This window comes from Littorina saxatilis, linkage group LG9 (assembly GCF_037325665.1).
Source record: "Littorina saxatilis isolate snail1 linkage group LG9, US_GU_Lsax_2.0, whole genome shotgun sequence".
Classification (NCBI taxonomy): Eukaryota; Metazoa; Mollusca; class Gastropoda; order Littorinimorpha; family Littorinidae; genus Littorina; species Littorina saxatilis.
In genome coordinates, this window is record NC_090253.1 from 40,699,696 (window position 1) to 40,715,553 (window position 15,858).

At 39.7% G+C, this 15,858-nt stretch overlaps 1 protein-coding gene across 7 annotated transcripts in view; it reads left to right on the plus strand.

Annotated features, from left to right (window-relative positions):
• Positions 1–15,858, plus strand: part of LOC138976090 (fibropellin-1-like) — a 32,974-nt gene that overhangs the window by 2,814 nt on the left and 14,302 nt on the right. For 3 of the 7 annotated variants that reach the window (XM_070348901.1, XM_070348903.1, XM_070348905.1), the window contains exons 2-11: positions 1,398–1,515; positions 2,052–2,164; positions 3,446–3,580; positions 3,995–4,132; positions 5,431–5,550; positions 6,578–6,709; positions 7,757–7,873; positions 9,686–9,802; positions 10,154–10,273; positions 15,443–15,574. In XM_070348901.1, coding sequence (XP_070205002.1) covers positions 1,398–1,515; positions 2,052–2,164; positions 3,446–3,580; positions 3,995–4,132; positions 5,431–5,550; positions 6,578–6,709; positions 7,757–7,873; positions 9,686–9,802; positions 10,154–10,273; positions 15,443–15,574 — 1,242 coding nt within the window. The remainder of the gene's footprint in view (positions 1–1,397; positions 1,516–2,051; positions 2,165–3,445; positions 3,581–3,994; positions 4,133–5,430; positions 5,551–6,577; positions 6,710–7,756; positions 7,874–9,685; positions 9,803–10,153; positions 10,274–15,442; positions 15,575–15,858) is intronic. The other 4 variants (XM_070348902.1, XM_070348904.1, XM_070348906.1 and 1 more) reach the window with 4 other exon arrangements.

Genomic DNA, 15,858 nt, shown 5'->3' on the forward strand with positions numbered 1-15,858 from the left:
TGTTTGTCTCTCTCTCTCTCTCTCTCTCTCTCTCTCTCTCTCTCTCTCTCAATCTGTCTGTCTGTTTGTCTCTCTCTCTCTCTCTGTCTGTCTGTCTCTCTGTCTCTGTCTCTGTCTCTCTCTCTCTCTCAATCTGTCTGTCTGTTTGTCTCTCTCTCTCTCTCTCTGTCTGTCTGTCTCTCTGTCTCTCTGTCTCTCTCTCTCTCTCTCTCTCAATCTGTCTGTCTGTTTGTCTCTCTCTCTCTCTCTGTCTGTCTGTCTCTCTGTCTCTCTCTCTCGCTCTCTCTTAATCTGTCTGTCTGTCTGTCTCTCTCTCGCTCTCTCTTAATCTGTCTGTGTCTGTCTCTCCTCTCTCTCTCTCTGTCTGTCTGTCTCTCTGTCTCTCTGTCTCTCTCTCTCTCTCTCTCTCAATCTGTCTGTCTGTCTGTCTCTCTGTCTCTGTCTCTGTCTCTCTCTCTCTCTCAATCTGTCTGTCTCCCTGTCTCTTTCTTCCTGTGTGTCTGTGTCTTTGTCTCTTTATCTCTCTGTCACCGTCGCTGTGTCTGTCTCTGTCTCTGTGTTTCTCTGTCTCGATCTCTTTTTCTTTTTCTGTCTCTTTCTCTCTCCCTCTCTCTCAAAATGTCTGTCTGTTTGTCTCTCTGTCACTGTCCCTGTATTTTGTCTCTCTGAAACTGTCTCTGTGTCTGTCTCTTTGTGTCTCTGTCTCTGTCTGTCTGTCTGTCTGTCTATCTGTATGTCTGTCTATATGTATGTATGTCTGTCTGTGTGTCTCTGTCTCTCTCTGTGTCTGTGTGTCTGTGTGTCTCTGTCTCTCTGTCTGTCTGTCTGTCTGTCTGTCTGCCTGTCTGTCTGTCTGTCTGCCTGTCTGTCTGTCTGTCTATCTCTCTCTCTCTCTCTCTCTCTAGATATATCTATCTATCTCTCTCTCTGCCCCCCCAGCCCCCCCCGTCGTCTTACGCAAGAGTTGCCGGTAATGTTGCTGATGACTTGACTCCATTGAACTCAATGTGATTACTGCGTCATCACTTTGTGCCTAATTATGTTGGTGACATTTGATCTGTGATTGCAGACATCGAGTTACCTTCAGTTGATGATTGTAATGATGGGATATGTGTGAAACAAAAATATATATGTATTATGTGCTGAAGAATAAGGCCGCTAGATGTTAATGACATTTTACCAGGTATGCATGTTTATTGATTAAAAACAAACAAACACCACAATGATGTGCATGGCAAACTTTAAAAAAAAATTAAAAAAATTAAAAACAAAATCATTTGACACTTTCATTTTTTTTACTTCGCTCATTTTGTGTGTGTGGTGTACGTGTGCCAAAACTATCTGTTCCCACTTGGTGGCTACAAGTAAGTGTCTTGATTTGTTGCGTGTGTCCTCAGCAGCCCTGTTGGTGGGTACGGCTGTGGGGGCGCCCGTGAAGCCCGAGCCATGCACCCTGGGCGAGTTCGCTGCTGACGATACTGACTGCAACATGTTCTACCAGTGTAACTACAACCCGTAAGTTATCAACAGCGATGAAGGCAACTCATTTTTTTAACTTGTAAAAAAACCTGTTTATTTATTTAACTTTATTTTCTTCTCCTAATAATTGGTGTTTTTTTCTCACTGACGGTCATTTGAGTTTTTCAAATAAAATAAAATAAAAACAGTTGGATAAGTGTAAATACGACCAACACTCTTTTTATATTTAGTCAAGTTTTGTTTTTCTTCTAATCATATAAACATTGTGTTTCCCACAATGACATTTTTGGCCGACCACCCCCCTTCCCTCCCCCCCCCCCTCCCACCCCCACCAAACCCGAAAGGCATGGATGATTATGTCTAAAATGATGATGATGATGATGATGATGATGACGATGACGACGACGACGACGACGACGAAGATGATGATGATGATGATGACGACGACGACGACGATGATAATGATGACGATGACGACGACGACGATGATAATGACGACGACGACGACGAAGATGACGATGAAGAAGAAGATAATGATAATGAAAATGCTAATGCTAATGATGATGTCTCAGGGAGCCCCCGTTCAGCGACAGTAACGGCCTGTGGGTGGAGATGACGTGTCCCGGCGGTCTTCACTTCGACGTCACCATCAACGTCTGTAACTGGCCCTCGGCTGCCCAGTGCTGTGAGTATGAGACGCTCAGTGATATTTACACCCCCGGTATAGGGGTGTGTATAGGATTCGGTCGATGTGTTTGTTTGTTTGTTTGTTTGTTTGTGTGTTTGTGTTCGCATATAGATCTCAAGAATGAACGGACCGATCGTCACCAAACTTGGTGAACAGGTTCTATACATTCCTGAGACGGTCCTTACAAAAATTGGGACCAGTCAAACACACGGTTAGGGAGTTATTGCTGGATTAAGATTCTACAAGGACTTACAGAGGGACATATTAATGGTCAAAGGGAAATAACCTTCTCAGTTGGTGGCAGTGAGAATGGTTATTTCCCTTTGACCAACGGGGGTGTTTTTCCTACCTCGGAGGAATTTCTTGTTTATACTTGGAAACAACGCTTTTGTGTTCGATTACCAAGCCTGCAACCGCGATGAAATCAAAACAAGAGTGATATTTTCTTAATAGAGCGTTATAGTGGGGTGCCTAATACAGGGCACCATTACGTTAAATTGAGCCAGAAGCTAAAGCTTCGTGCAGCCAACTTCGCAAAGTATAGGCCTACTTCGCGTAGTCGACCTAGTCCAGTTAAGGACAGGCTTTACTTGTTTTCTGAGGGAATTTAGGCCGCCTTTCCGTGAAAGATTCGGTTGGTAAAAGAAACACGAAAAAATCTCAGCATGCATCCCCCGGAATCGGAGTATGACTGCCTAATTACGGGGAAAAATGGCCCTACACGAAAAGACAACTAGTGCCTACGAGTGTTTGTGGGAGTCGCACCTCACGAACGCAGATGCAGAAGTAGAAGGACTTTGAATGACCAAATTGACATTATCCAACAGGAAATCAAAAGATTTCGAGTTTCTCACACACACAAAAAAGGAAGGGATTTTGCTTTTTAGTCATATCGACTCTTGCCGTTTCATGTAGAGTTATAAATTCAACGCCTACTCAGCAAAGTGATTCATTCGTCTTGTAATTATTTGAATATATATCCACTAAAAGTACACTTAAGAAGATGTACTCGTGAATATCGAATGTTTCGTTTTGTTTGAAATTAAACGTTCCATAAAATAACCTTTCATGTTATAGAGAGAACCTCCATATTAACATAAAATCAAACACATCGTGTTGCTGTCGTCGTCCGTTGTCGTCGTCGACGTCGTGGTCGTTGTTGTTGTAGTTGTTGTTGTTGATGATGTTGTCGCAGTTGTTGTTTTTATAAATGTAGATTCACATTTTGTGTAACAAACCGTTTTGTATCACATGCGTTAAACAATTTGTGTGTTTCAGTTGCAAGTGGATCTCCTCCAGTGAGCGGCGCGTGCAGCGGCGTGACGTGTCAAAATGGTGGCACCTGTATTGATTCTTCCGGTAACCCCGTCTGCAGTTGTGCTTTCGGATATACCGGTTCCCGCTGTGAAACAAGTAAGTGCTGGGGTTAATTGTGATAGCTGGGTCGTGAGGGGGCAAGGGGGGGGGCGGGGGAGAGAGAGAGAGAGAGAGAGAGAGAGAGACTGTGAGAGAGAGAGAGAGAGAAAGAAAGACAGACAGACAGACAGACAGACAGACAGACAGACATACATACAGACAGACAGAGACAGAGTGAGTATGTCTACAAACCGTAGACATTTGACTGCAACGAGAAAAGTCTTCCTTTCTTTGTCACAAAAGAATAATTATGCCGAACTGACCATTACCAGTTAGTGTATTTGAATCGGTCTCACTCGTCATTCCTGTAAGAGCAAACTTTATCTGTTCACATTTTTCTGACTGATTTTGCAGACATTTGAAATGGCAGTTGTAAAATTAAAATAATATTGGCTCCATGTGATTGTACAGGTACAGGAAGCGGAAATGGGAATCTGAGTTCCTGTGGTGGCATCACGTGTCAAAATGGCGGCCAGTGTGGTCTGTCTAGCGGCGCGCCGTACTGCATCTGTGCAAGTGGATTCTCTGGACAGTTGTGTCAGATCAACAGTGAGTGTTGAGCCTATCACATAATTTAACTAGTTTGGTTCAAGATCAAGTGTTTTTAATTCTTTTTCTTTTTTTCAGATAGAGAAAGTTTTGGAATCCCACACCATTGACATGAGCCTTTTTTTTTTAAATGGAGGTAGCGCACGATAATAGAAGGTTTATAATTCAATATATTAAATTTTTTGCTCTCGGTTGAGTCTGCTTGTCTTATATGTATATTTGTTGTTTTTTTTTGTTTGTCGTTCTGTGTGTTGAGTGTGTTGTCTTTTTGGTATGTGTAACTGATATTATTATGGATGCGACTCAACTGTTAAGAAAAAAAAGAAGAAAAAAAGAACAGATAAACCTTAAGAATTCATAGACCAAATAAAAATATACGTCTTCTGGAAAGCATTGAATGGCTCCTTAATAACATGAGAAATGTATATCTTGTAAAAGCCGTCGCACGTAGATTGGCAAGACATGTTTGTCATCAGTGAACACGTACTATCAGCGTTGTTAAAAGATGGATTGATCGGGGCTCCACCAAAGGTTTCGTTTTGTCAAGTAAACGTTTATAAAACTCATCATTCTTGGTTAAGTTTTTATTCTTGTACCAGTGTTGTTAACACTGTAAGAGGTAAAGATTAACCCTGGGGAATATATTTATAGAGTTAACCGTTTCAAAAGAGGACACGCATGCTTTGGCATCAAGATCAGATTACTTCTCGATTGATCCTATTTCGAGCATTTGTTAAGGCGGACCCTAATTGAGCCCGAAGTCGACCTCGCGAAGTCTTTTTACCGAAAACTCAGTGCTGAAGCTCCGTGCGGCCAGCTTCGTGAAGTCTTTTTACCGAAAACTCAGTGCTGAAGCTCCATGCGGCCAGTTTCGTGAAGTCTTTTTACCGAAAACTCAGTGCTGAAGCTCCATGCGGCCAGCTTCGTGAAGTATACTTCGCGCAGTCGACTTCGTCCAATTAAGGACAGGCATTAATACGCTTCATATGTACCTGTTAAATGTTTCAATCAATCAATCAATCAATCAATATGAGGCTTATATCGCGCGTATTCCGTGGGTACAGTTGTAAGCGCAGGGATTTATTTTTTTATTTTTTATTTTTTTTATTTTATGCAATTTATATCGCGCACATATTCAAGGCGCAGGGATTTATTTATGCCGTGTGAGATGGATTTGTTTTACACAATACATCACGCATTCACATCGGCCAGCAGATCGCAGCCATTTCGGCGCATATCCTACTTTTCACGGCCTATTATTCCAAGTCACACGGGTATTATCAAATGTTTGTCAACAGTCCAAGGCAGCCCTTGCGATTCCACACCTTGTCTTAACGGAGGTCAGTGCGTCCGACAGACTATCACTGGGTACACCTGCAACTGTGTTTCAGGCTTCTCGGGCACCAACTGTCAGTTTGGTAAGTACTACCTGCCGTAAAATATAGATTTTACTTGACAGCATAATTATGAGAAATCATCAGAAATGATTGAAGTTAGTTCCCTTTAGTTCTCAGCAGTCACGTGACTTGTGACTGCTGATCTGTGCATAATTATGTTTAAAAAAATATATTAAGGAGGAGAAGACGTTTTATCATTATTAAACTGTGCTTACAATTTTATTTTGTGTTCAATCATTTCTGAATGCTGTGTATTTATTGAAAAAAGGTTTTAACAAAGTACTGTTCTAATTCAGATTCAGAATTCTGGAACTGATTTGTCCACTCAGGGTGGGAGTTGTAACCTGCAACTCTGACGTTTTCAATAGGGCTAGTAATCTGTGGGGTTTTTTTTATAGCAAAATTATTACTCGCGTGCACTATTTTCTTACGGAATCTCCGACGTTTCACAAGGGCTTGTACTACTTATTTTTATGACTGAATTATTGAATGAATGCACTATTTCTCCGAGAATTCTTGACTATTTTTATGACATTAAGATATACCATCATATGTCAAAGTATGGAGACATTCTGAGCAACAATCTAAATAAACAAGCAAACGCTTACGGTTATTATCAGTTCTGCAACTCTAAAAGACAAATTGACTACTGATGATAATATACACAGTCAAAATATTATAGAGATATTTAATAGACGATTTTCGAAAATAACTCATTGGTTGTGAAAGAGTGACTACCCTTTCATTTGCGCAGAAAAAAACCATTACCATGTGCTTCCTGTACACGTGTTTGAGATACGCCCTGCAAAGAACTTATCTGTCAACAAATTAATCGTCAACGATGCATTCGTCAACGATTTATTCGTCAACGATTTATTTGTCAATGATTTAATTCGCCAACGGTTTATTCCACAACGATTAATTCGTCAACGATTTATTCGTCAATAAATTTAATTCGTCAACGGCTTATTCGCCAGCGGCTTATTCAACAAATATTCATTCTTCCGGGATAGGCACATGTTAATGGTTATGGTTGTGTTTTGAACAGCTCCAACTCAGAACACCGCGTGTCTGTCAAACCCGTGTAAGAACAGCGGCCAGTGCTTCCAGCAGGGCACCGCTAGCTTCGTGTGTGCCTGTGCTCCCGGCTACAGCGGAAACACCTGCGAAATTCAGATCTGTAATTCTTCTTCTCTGTTCATTCTCTCATAAACATCACCATCGTAAAAATAATAACAACCACAACAACAACCACAACAAAAACAACGACAAAAACAACAACAGCGACTACAAAAACAACAACACACTGAAGAAAACAATTGGAAAGGTGGGGAACAAACATCTATAATATCTATAAAGTATAACAACCACCACCTCCACCACCACAACAACAACAACAACAACAACAACAACAACAACAACAACAACAACAACAACAACAACAACAACAACAACAACAACAACAACAACAAACCAACACACACAGCAAAACAAAATACAATTCATCAACACGATAGAAGAAGCGGGGAACAAACCGTATCTATAAAATACAACGTAGTCAAAAACTCACAAACTACTATTGCATGCAAAAACTTCCATCCAAGCACACGTGCTACAGCAAACAACGGAACAAAAACACCCACACATATTCTTCTTCTTCTTGTCAATCACACGTCAATACTGTTAGACCACACACACTTGAAAAGCCATGCTTATTCTGCCTTTTGCTCTCGTGTTCATCATCTTTCAGACTCTTTCTATATATTTATTATCGAAAGCTGTGGTATCACAAAGATTATGATATATCTGGCTTCACACCAATGCTGTCTATACATTTAGCCCCAGCAAGCATAGTTGTCTCAAATGTCAACTGAATGTATTTTTTCTCCAGTTAAGTTCTTGCAATGGTTGTTTAATGAAAGAAGCCTCACATTTCATAACAATTAATGTCGGCCCAGAAATTAAATTTCCCTTCTTTGAGCCATGCGACGTCAGTGGCCGAATAAAACTCATATTTAGACGGCCCGCAAAACAACGTAAGTGTGCATGTTTGTGTACGTTCAATCTAAAAAAAATCAAATTCATTCTTATCTAAAAATGTATCGATACATAAATCGGGTCTAGTGGAACAATGTCTCGATCTGTACCAAAATTAATGTCATATTTTAGTAAAACATACAAATACCGTGTAATAATTCCAACGTAACAATAAAACTTCTTTACCCAGCAAGCACCTCGTGCAATCCCAGCCCGTGCCAAAATGGCGGAGCGTGTCTGATGGGCTTTGGTGGTTCCTTCTGTCGTTGTATGCCAGGCTACTCTGGAACATACTGCGAAACCAGCAGTGAGTTGTGCTACCTCCAGTGGGATATATTCTCATATCACCCCTCTGGTTGGGTTACATCACATGTACTTTCATTTACTGCGAAACCAGCACTGAGTCACTCTACATCCAGGGGAATATATTCTCAAATCACCCCTGTGGTTTGGTTACATTAAATGCACTTTCACATACTGTGAAACCAGCACGCAGTTACGCAGCCGCCAGGGGAATATACTCTCATATTACCCCTCTGGTTGAGTTATATCACATGTATTTCCATGAACTGTGAAACCAGCACTGAGTCACGCTACATCCAGGGGAATATATTCTCAAATCATCTCTGTGGTTGGGTTACATCAAATGCACGTTCACATACTGCGAAACCAGCACGCAGTTACGCTACATCCAGAGGAATGTATTCTCTCATATTACCCCTGTGGTTAGGTTACTTCAAGTGCAATTTCATAAGCTACGAAACCAGCACTGAGTTACGCTAAATCCAGAGGAATGTATTCTCTCGTATCTTCCATTTGATTGGGTTACATCACATGTACTTTCACCTCATGAGTTTTTAGAGCTAGAGCTTTTCTTTATCTCTTGCTGAGTCTCATCATACTCTTGAACATAATGTGAAACAAGTGGTAAGGTATGCCGCTTCCTGGGGGATACGTTAGCGTTTATCACCCTTCAGGTTGTAATATCACGTGTACCCATGCCACCTCATGAGTTTCAGAGCTTTTTTCTGGCTGTGTTTTATCATCTGGAATATACTGTCTGAGAAGAAGTGCGTTACACTGCCAGCAGCGGGATATGTACTTCGCGTGCGTGTTTTTTCCTGTTGCTGGTTGGCATGATTATTTGAAACACGCTTGAAATGTATACTTATATCATACGCTAGCTGCCTTCACTGGTTTGACACAAGAAACCATCCTGCTTCAACACATCTGATATGTTCTCTGTTGGCATAGTCTTAGTTCAGTTGTATGAGTATATACCTTTTCCAACAAAGCTGATATGTTCTTCGTCTTTTTGAAAAACGTGTTTGCTGTTGTTGGTTGAATCGTTCGGTTTTACTTCAGATTGTTTGTTTATTTATTAGTTTTGATTTGTTTTACTTTTTTGTTTCTTGTTTGTATGTGTGTCTGTCTGTTTGTTAATTTTTTGTTGTTTTGTTGTTTTTGTTGTTGTCTTTGTTGTTGTTTTTGTTGTTGTTTTTGTTGCCATTGTTGTTGATGTTGTAGCAAGGACTATCTGTAAGACCGAACCTCACAGACCTAAAGCTCTTGTCCTTGGGTAAAAAAAAGTTTTGGCGTATGAGTTCGAGTTGTGTTTGTATGATACGTGTTCATTGTGTGCTATCGCTGGGTGCAAGTGTTGTCCAAAACCTGTAACTGCTCAAACAGGTTCACCCTGTACCGCGAAATTAGTTGCGACAACCAGCTGACAGTATACACAGTATTAAACGACATTTGTCGAGACAACCAGTGTAAGGGTGAACTGTTTCACAAAGAAGCAGATAAAAGCTACTTGACAAAATGACGGGTTTTTCACAATGTTTTTAAATGTTGCAGCCTTCTCCAACGAGTTGTGTTTGCATGATTTGTGTTGAATTGTCATGTTGCAGCCTTCCCCAACGAGTTGTGTTTGCATGATATGTGTTGAATTGTCATGTTGCAGCATTCTCCAACGAGTTGTGTTTGCATGATATGTGTTGAATTATCATGTTGCAGCCTTCTCCAACGAGTTGTGTTTGCATATGTGTTGAATTGTCATGTCGCAGCCTTCTCTTACGACTTGTGTGTGTATGATATGTGTTGAATTGTCATGTTGCAGCCTTCTCCAACGCCTGCACGTCCAACCCGTGCCGCAATGGCGGACAGTGCAGTGTGTCCGGGACCAGCTACACCTGTGCCTGTCCCACTGGATACACTGGTGCCAACTGCGAACAAGGTGAGAGCATGGCTTTTGCTGATGTCTGCGCACTGTCCTTGGGAAGACATTATTGGCTAATGCGCCCTAGATGTGATAGCATGAAATTCGTTCGTGATATAGCAATCTTATTTTTGTCTACAGTTCCTTGCACGTACGAACGCACGCACGCACGTATGTACATACGCGCGCAAACAAACACACACACACACACACACACACACACACACACACACACACACGCGCGCGCGCGCGCGCACGCACGCACACATGCACACACACACATACACACACACATTATGCTTGTGTGTATATTTGGTCTTGTGGATCTTCTAAAGAACTACAAAACATTGTACCTGTTTCTGTATTCAGTCGGTTATAGAAAGTGCTTACCCAATCCTTGCCAAAATGGTGGCACTTGTCTGCCAACTTTCGTTGGACACATCTGCAATTGTCGCGATAACTTCAGTGGCAGCACCTGCGAAAACGGAAGTGAGTTTATTCAAAACCTCAAGAATGCACATTTCACTTGTGGCAATTTCGCACAAAAGTCGGAAGAAGTCTTCCTAGCCAAAATTGCTGATCCTTCCTAGCTGACTGGAGTGTCTCTCTCCTGATGAATCTTCTTAGCAGAGGGTCTCTCTAACCAAGACCTGCAGACCCTTTTTAGTGTATGATCTCTTTAGCCAAGACCTGCTGAACTTTCCTAGCAAAGGGTCTCTCTAACCAAGACCTGATGACTTTTGTGTGTGTGGATGATCTCTTTAGCCAAGACCTAATGACTCTTCCTAGCAAAGGGTCTCTCTAACCAAGACCTGCTGACCCTTTGTAGTGTATGATCTCTTTAGCCAAGACCTAATGACTCTTCCTAGCAGAGGGTCTCTCTAACCAAGACCTGCTGACCCTTTTTAGTGTATGATCTCTTTAGCCAAGACCTAATGACTCTTCCTAGCAGAGGGTCTCTCTATAGAGAGACCTGCTGACATCTTTTCAGTCTACGGTCTCCTTAGCCAAGACCTTTTGATTCTTTCTAGCAGAGGGTCTCTCCAACATAGACCTACTAACTCTTCCTAGCTAATGGTCTTCCTAACCAAGACCCACTGAATCTTCCTAGTTGAAGGTCGCTCTAAGCTAGTTATCTAGAACTGAGTGTGTTTTTACCAAGATCTGCTGAATCTTTCTATCCTAGGGTCTCTGCTAACCACGATGTTCTGAATATTTCTAGCCTAAGGTATCTTCTAACCACGATGTTCTGAATATGTCTAGCCTAGGGTCTCTTCTAACCACGATGTTCTGAATATTTCTAGAGTAGGGTCTCTCTTACCACGACGCGCTGAATCTTTCTAGTCTATAGGGTCTGTTCTAAACACGATCTGCTGAATCTTTCTAGCTTAGTGCTGACATTTCCTAATTGTCTTTCTGACCAAGATCTGATGCATCTTTCTAGCTTAGGGTCTCTGAAACCAAGATCTACTGACTCTGCTAAGTTTAGGGTCTCTCTAACCAAGAACTGCATATTAATCTTCCTGGTTGCACTGTCATTACGTCTCACATGGTTACACAGTTTGTTTGTTTTTTCCCCTAGTTTTCAAATGATTTGCTTTCTTTCACATTGCGTTGAATGTATAGACTCTCTTTTAAGGACAGAGTAGAAGTGAACCACGTCTTTCTCTCAACCTGTTAGATTTATGTCTATAGTAGCATCATGCATAATGCACTAAATGTAGAATGCTGTCCACACTGTTAACACATTCTACTTTTCAAGAAGGCCAAGTAGTCTTTTTTGTTTGCCCCACTCACAAGTTTTCTTCTGACCAGAAGCACCGTGAAACCTCTGTTGTTTTCTCCTGCAAATGTTCCGGAGTCTTAATGGTTGAAGCCGTTGCTTGATTTATACATGAGTTGTCCCCATGAACATAAACTGAACCTGTATTAATAATTTTCCGTGATTTTGCGTTTAGAGTTATTGTATGTTATGACATGATGACATACCCTCTATGTAATTAGCCTCCTGCGACCCTTTTCGTTAATTAATTGCAAGCAAAGTAATGTGGACAAACTAAAATCTTAAACTAAAAATAGCAGTGCTAGTTGTTTTATGGAATAACACTTTCATTATTGTTTATCATACAGTTTACTTTATCAAAAGTACTGACAAGCACATTGTTATAGTATCCAACGAAGCCAAAATGGCGAACCTTACTTGCAAGATCGTTTCGGATATTATTTCGGCGCAAATTATCAGGATAATGAAACGGTTATTTCTAATTTCTGACTGTTGGCAAACAATAACAGATATGTCTAGAAAATTGATATCAACATCAGAACTAAATCGTACTAAATATATCATGGGTGTACCGTTATTTCTATTTTTTGACTGTTGGCAAACGACAACAGATATGTCTAGAAAATGGAAATCAACATTAGAAATAAATAGTTATAAAATAATATATCATGGGTGTATCGTTTTTTTCTGATTTCTGACTGTTGGCAAACGAGAAGAGATATGTCGACAAAATGGATATCAACACTAGAAATAAATCGTAATAAAGATATCATGGGTGATATTATTGTTAGCAAACAATAACAGATATGTCTAGAAAATGAATATCAACATTAGAAATAGATCTTAATATATATATCATTTTGCCAGGTACGTCTGCGACACCCTCTCCGGTGTTTGGTTGTAACTCCAACCCCTGTGTTAATGGCGGAAGCTGTGTACAACTCGTGGGATCCTACTTCTGCACCTGTCCTGATGGCTTCGGTGGTACCAACTGTGAAATTGGTAACTATATACACCGCAATGGTTGTGAAGGAATTAGATTGTTTGGTATTTTGTTAGTTTCTTTGTGTTAGATTTTTGTTTGTCAGTGTTTGTTTCTTTGTGTTATGATTTCTGTGTGTGTTTTGTATGATTTGTTTGTATGTGTTTGTTTCTTTGTGTAACAATTTATGTGTGAGTTTGTATGATGTGTTTGTATGTGTTTGTTTCTTTGTGTAACAATTTATGTGTGAGTTTGTATGATGTGTTTGTATGTGTTTGTTTCTTTGTGTAACAATTTATGTGTGAGTTTGTATGATGTGTTTGTATGTGTTTGTTTCTTTGTGTAACAATTTATGTGTGTGTTTTGTATGATGTGTTTGTATGTGTTTGTTTCTTTGTGTAACAATTTATGTGTGAGTTTGTATGATGTGTTTGAATGTTTGTTTGTCTGCTTGTTTCTGTGGGTTTACAAAAAAAAGTGTTTGTTTCTTTGATTTGCTACGAGTTTGCTGGCTGCGCATGTTTTTTGTTTGTTTTGTTTTTTAAGTGTCTGTTCAAGTGTTTTTTGTCATTTTTTCATGTTTTGTTTATCTTTGTTTGATATGTTGATTGATCAATGTTTATTTTTTGTTTGTTTTTGTTTTGTTTTATTGTAGTTGTTTTAATAGTTGCTTTGTTAATGTTATTGTTTGTGTTGTATGTGTGGCATTGTTTTCTTGTTTGCTTGTTCGTCTGTTCGTGGATTATGTGTGTGTTAGTTTGTTGTTCTATTGGTTTATTTGTTGGATTGAATTACAATGGGAGAGAGAGCATAGTTCTACAATAGGGACCATTTTCACAGTTGACACCATTGAATCACTGAAGCCAACGAGACAGGTACAGCTGTACTATAACACGAGCATATGTACTCATCTAACAATATAACCTATATATTCATGTAGTCATCTAACCATATATCCTCATACATGTAATCGTAGATTGGCAGACAGATATACGTAGTAGAGTAGAGTAGACTTGGTTCCCTTTGCTGTGATTATTTTGAGAAACGAGTATGATCAGTTTGATGTTAGTTTTGTTTCTCTCTCTTTCTTTTCTGGGTTTCTCTTTTTTCCTTTGATATTTAGTTATTTTTAAAGATTCTGTGGAAAGTATGGAAGTTGTTGAAACTTTACTTCAGCAAAAAAGGTTGTCATAATCATTGCATCAAGATATCAAATCAAATCTCGACAGTCCTCAAATTGAACTTTGTTCCCAAGGAAATTGCACAGTTACTAGATATCTTTTGACTGGTGTCTTCTGCTCTCGGTACTTAACTGAATTATTGTTACTGAGTAGTATCAACAAAGGCAAACGTTTTTGACTAAAAACAACAACAACAAGACAGCTTGGGAACAAATTTGAGAATTCTGAAATGAAAACGTTGTAGGAACGCTGGTTCAGTGGGGAGGCTGAGAGACTGTGAGACTGTATGTGTTTATGTATCCATGTGTGTATTCAATATATCAAAGTAAGTGCCCATGTACGTCTGTATGTGGTTATATATACCGATGTACCCCATGCATGCTTTTGTGCTTATTTTTCTTATAATAATGAAATACCTACAGGTTTCTTTCTGTCTTTTTTTTTTTGGAACTAGTACGTGTTTTACTTAAAGGCCTACTTTTACTCATTTGTGTATGGTGCATGTTCTAAGCGCATAAATAACTTGTCATTGAATGTTACCACGGGCAGTTTCCAGATACACTTCCTGTGATCAGGCGTTGTTAATGTATTAATTGCTATTTGCAATGCTAGCATTCTCGTTTGCACAGCTCTCTAGCTTTTTTCTCTCCAGATTTGCTGTCCTAATCATCATTAGTTTTAGTATGAAGTCACCTACTTTGTTTGCTTTAAACCTAAGTTTATTTTAACAAAAGTTACAATCATGACATGCATACAAAATACACAGGTAACAGCAACAAGCTAGCTAGAAGCTTATAGTGGTGTTCCTGCATGGACAGTACAACGTATGGCGGTAACGGCTGAACAATTCGTCTAAATAAACCAAATCTATTAATAATAACATAATAAAGCTACTTTGTTTGTTATTTGACATGCAATATTTTGGTTCTTTTTGAATGAATTTTCAGTTATACACACCTAACAGCTTTTAGTCTCTCCTTCTTTTGAAACTCATCGTAAAAGGCAGAATATGTCTTTAAACATCGAGAAGCAGACCATAACTGTAGTCCTTGAATACTTATATACGAGTTACAAGAGTAGGCCTACTTACTGACTGTTTGCCCCTAAATGAATGGTAAGCGAATCGTGTAAGGTAGTTTGTTTAAAGATTCAATGCCAACCATAGTTGAACCTTCAAATACAACATGATGAAATTGTAATTGATTTCATGCAACTAAATGAACCGTGGAATGACTACCGGGCGAAAGCGTGCACATAGCGTAACATCAAACGAGTGATCTTTCTAAAACATCAGTCCACAATCCAGCACATGACAATGTTTTTTGTTGACTTATACCTCCACTATGATTATAACTTTTTAACAAAAAGATGACACAACAGTAACCAGCTTTGGTACGTAATTCTTAATCAATATTTTGCCAGCGATAAGCTGCTTTGTGCGGGATGGTATGATGAAAGAATGAAATGACTGCACGTGATGTATAGTGTATTGTGATGATGAATTATGATACCATCCTGACGAAGGCAGTTTATCTGCCGAAATATTGATCAAAACAAGTACCTAACCTGGTCACTGGTGTGTCTTCTTTTTATTTAGATGAATAATATTATGACGTCATATTCTTTCTCGCGCGTTCTTTTCAATGTTATCACATTTTAATTTACTTTTACCTCTACCTTCTAAAAAAGTAGTGGCTGTTTTTGTTACCCAGGTGCCGCGACTCCGGCCCCTGTGTTTGGCTGCACGTCCAACCCGTGCCAGAACGGAGGGAACTGTATTCAGCTCGTCGGCTCCTACTTCTGTACCTGCCAGGCTGGATTCAGCGGCACACAGTGCGAAATAGGTACAGTGTATGATATCTAAAACACTACATGGCTTGCTGTGTTGTACCAGATTTACAGGAGTTGCTTTTTTAACTATTGAACTGCGAGCGAAAGCGAGCTTTTCAATTTTTGAAAAAGCAACGAGTGTTTCCATAAGTGTTTCTATAATGTGTTTCCATAATGACTTTTATCTCGGGGACTTCGGCATTATAAGCAGTGAAAAAGCAGGTCTCTGCCAGACTAGTTTGACACGACCTCATTTACATGATACACACACGTGTTGTTTGAACGATATTATTATCTC